General features: G+C 44.0%; 1 protein-coding gene across 1 annotated transcript; it reads left to right on the forward strand.

Annotated features, from left to right (window-relative positions):
• Window positions 1-2,156: 2,156 nt before the first annotated feature.
• LOC141688227 (uncharacterized) lies at window positions 2,157-2,831 on the forward strand. The gene has a single exon (XM_074492878.1). It carries the CDS (start codon window positions 2,157-2,159, stop codon window positions 2,829-2,831), a length of 675 nt encoding a protein of 224 aa, XP_074348979.1.
• The last annotated feature ends 203 nt before the right edge of the window (window positions 2,832-3,034 follow it).

The raw sequence follows: 3,034 nt of genomic DNA on the forward strand, positions 1-3,034 counted from the left end.
CATCACAATGCAGCTTTGGTTGTCACTCCGGACATCTTTGATAATGAAGTAAGGAGAATGCTTGTAGACAATGGTTCCTCGGTAAATATTCTCTTCAAGCACACAGTGAATCGAATACAGTTAGGAAGCGTCCGCTCAAATGAGTATTGGGAGGACCCACTCAATGGGTTCGGCCACAAGTTAGTCCCGATCCAAGGAACTTTATACCTGCCAGTTATTTTTGGAACTGCTCCTAACCAAGTGACCCATGTCATCAAGTTTTATATGATCAACGCTCCTTCGTCATACAACGGGATCATTGGCAGATCAGCTCTAATAATGATGCAAGCAATAACTTCAATCTCCCATCTCAAAATCAAGTTCCCAATCCCGACAGGATTCGGGGAGATAAAAGGAGATTATGGAGTTGTTGAAACATGCTACACCCAGGGGTTAGTCATGGCAGAAACCCATCAAGACAACAAAAGGAAGGCAATAGTTCTTCGCAAGCAAAAAAGCATGAAAAAGCACCGACCCCGAACAAGGGAAGAAGCAACAAAGGAAGTACAACTCATTGAATCAAGTCCGGAGCAAGAAGGAAATATAACAAGTCCGGAAGGACCGGCAAGCAACCAATTCATGGTAGTCGACAAAGCAAATCAGATCCCAGACCAAGCTAGTCCTACCATGCAAGCAACCAAAATTCTGAACAAGCAAACTTCTATCTGAAGAAGAACTCCGAAGCCCGAATTCATCAAATGGTTTCAAACAAAGAGCAAGCAAAAATTGAAGTTGCAGTAGAAATAGAAGAAGTCCAGATTGATTAGAGCAATCCTAACAAAAAAGTGAAAGTCGGGTCAGGACTCGAGGAGTCCTTCAAGGAGAGATTAACGTCCCTGCTCCGGGAGTACAAAGATGTTTTTGCTTGGAGCTCAAGAGACATGCCAGGACTACATGAGTCCATAGCAATGCACAGCTTGGATGTCAACCCCAACAGAAAACCAGTCAAACAGAAGAGAAGAAATTTTGCCCCGGAGAGGCAAAGAGCCATTGACGAAGAAGTGGAGAAGCTACTCAAAGCAGGAACCATCAAAGAAATCAAATATCCGGAGTGGCTAGCTAATATTGTTATTATAAAGAAGTCCAACAGCAAATGGAGAATGTGTGTGGACTACACTGATCTGATGATGCATGCCCGAAGGACCCATACCCTCTCCCAAATATTGATCAACTGATAGATGCCACCTCCGGACACATCATGCTTAGTTTCATGGACGCCTTCTCTGGATACAACCAGATCAAAAATGAACCCGAAGGACATACCTAAGACAACATTCATAACTCACAGAGCATTCTATGCTTATGTGATGCTACCTTTCGGACTCACAAGTGCAGGATCCACTTACCAAAGAGCCATGAATAAGATATTCAAGTCCCAGATTGGAAGGAACTTGGAGTGCTATGTCGATGACATGATTTCAAAATCAACAACTATATCAGGGCATATGGAAGATCTGAAGGAATGCTTTGACAACCTAAGGAAGAACCAACTCAAGCTGAATCCGGAGAAATGCACCTTCAGAGTAGGAGCAGGTAAATTTTTAGGATTCATGATCAGCAACAGAGGCATAGAAGCCAATCCGGAGAAGATAAAATCAATCCAGGACATGAAGGCTCCCAGGACCCAAAAGGACGTGCAGAAGCTAGCAGGATCCCTAGCAGCACTCAGGAGATTTGTCTCAAAACTAGCAGAGAGGTGCCTACCATTCTTTGATTTACTCAAAGGAGCGAGCAACAAGAAAGAGATGAACTGGAATCCGGAGTGCCAAAAGGCATTTGAGGAAATTAAGTCCTACCTCTCTCAGCCACCAGTCCTAACCAAAGCTCAACCAGAAGAGCCTCTCTACTTATACTTGTCAGCAGGAGCACAAGCCGTAGGAGCTGCCCTAATCAGGGAAGATAATGGAAAACAGCAACCAGTTTACTATGTAAGCCAAGTCCTCAAAGACGCAGATTCAAGATATCCAAGATTGGAGAAGTTTGCCTTTGCCTAAGTCACAACTTCAAAAAAACTCAGGCACTACTTCCAAGGAAGAGAAATCAGAGTGGTGACAAATCAGCCCCTAAGGAAAATAATTCACAAGCCAGATGTCTCGGGAAGACTCGTCAATTGGGCTATGGAGTTGAGCCAGTTCAGTTTAAGCTTCATTCCCAGGACTGCCATTAAAGCTCAAGCACTTGCAGATTTCATAATCGAATGCAACTTCCCAGAAGAAGAGCCAGAACCAATGGACATCGATCCGGAGCCAGAAAAAGATGCAAGTACGGGAGCCTGGACCTTGAAAGTAGATGGTTCTTCAACAAGTGAAAGGTCGGGAGCCGGACTCATACTCAAAAGTCCTGAAGGATTCACGATTCAAACAGCCGTATCTTTCGGTTTCCCCGCAACAAACAATCAAGCAGAATATCAGGCGTTGATCGTAGGACTAAAGCTCTTCAGGACTCTGAGGGTCCAGGACTTAAAAATTTACAGCGACTCCCATATAGTGGTCAAGCAAACAAATGGAGAGTACGTAGCAAAGGACCCTACTATGGCGAAGTACCAAGCACTGGTTCAGAGCTACTTAACCTCAATATCAAAACATCAAGTCCTTCAGATATGTCGAGAAGAAAATGAAGAAGCGGATATCCTATCCAAATTAGTCCAGAACTCATCAGATCTGAACTACTCAGTTTACTTCGAAGAGCTCCACAAACCATCTATTGAATCCGGAGAGGTCTTGGAGATCGAAAGCAACCAAAATTGGATGACTCCCTTCATCAACTACTTGGAGAAAGGAGAGCTCCCATAAGATAAAGGAAAAGCTCAAAGATTGAAAGCAAAAGCAGCCAAGTTCTTCCTCGAAGAAGGACTACTCTACCGCAGGACTTTCTCATCTCCTATCCTGAAGTGTATTGGCCCAGAAGAAGCAAAGTACTGTCTGACGGAAGTGCATGAAGGGATATGCGGAGATCACATGTCGGCAAAGGCCCTAGCTCATAAGATCATAAGACA

Source organism: Apium graveolens, chromosome 2 (assembly GCF_009905375.1).
Source record: "Apium graveolens cultivar Ventura chromosome 2, ASM990537v1, whole genome shotgun sequence".
NCBI classification, from domain to species: Eukaryota; Viridiplantae; Streptophyta; class Magnoliopsida; order Apiales; family Apiaceae; genus Apium; species Apium graveolens.

Bases quoted from the DNA above. Each gene is read 5' to 3' on its own strand.
- LOC141688227 (XM_074492878.1), top strand. From the start codon at position 2,157: ATGGAGTTGAGCCAGTTCAGTTTAAGCTTCATTCCCAGGACTGCCATT.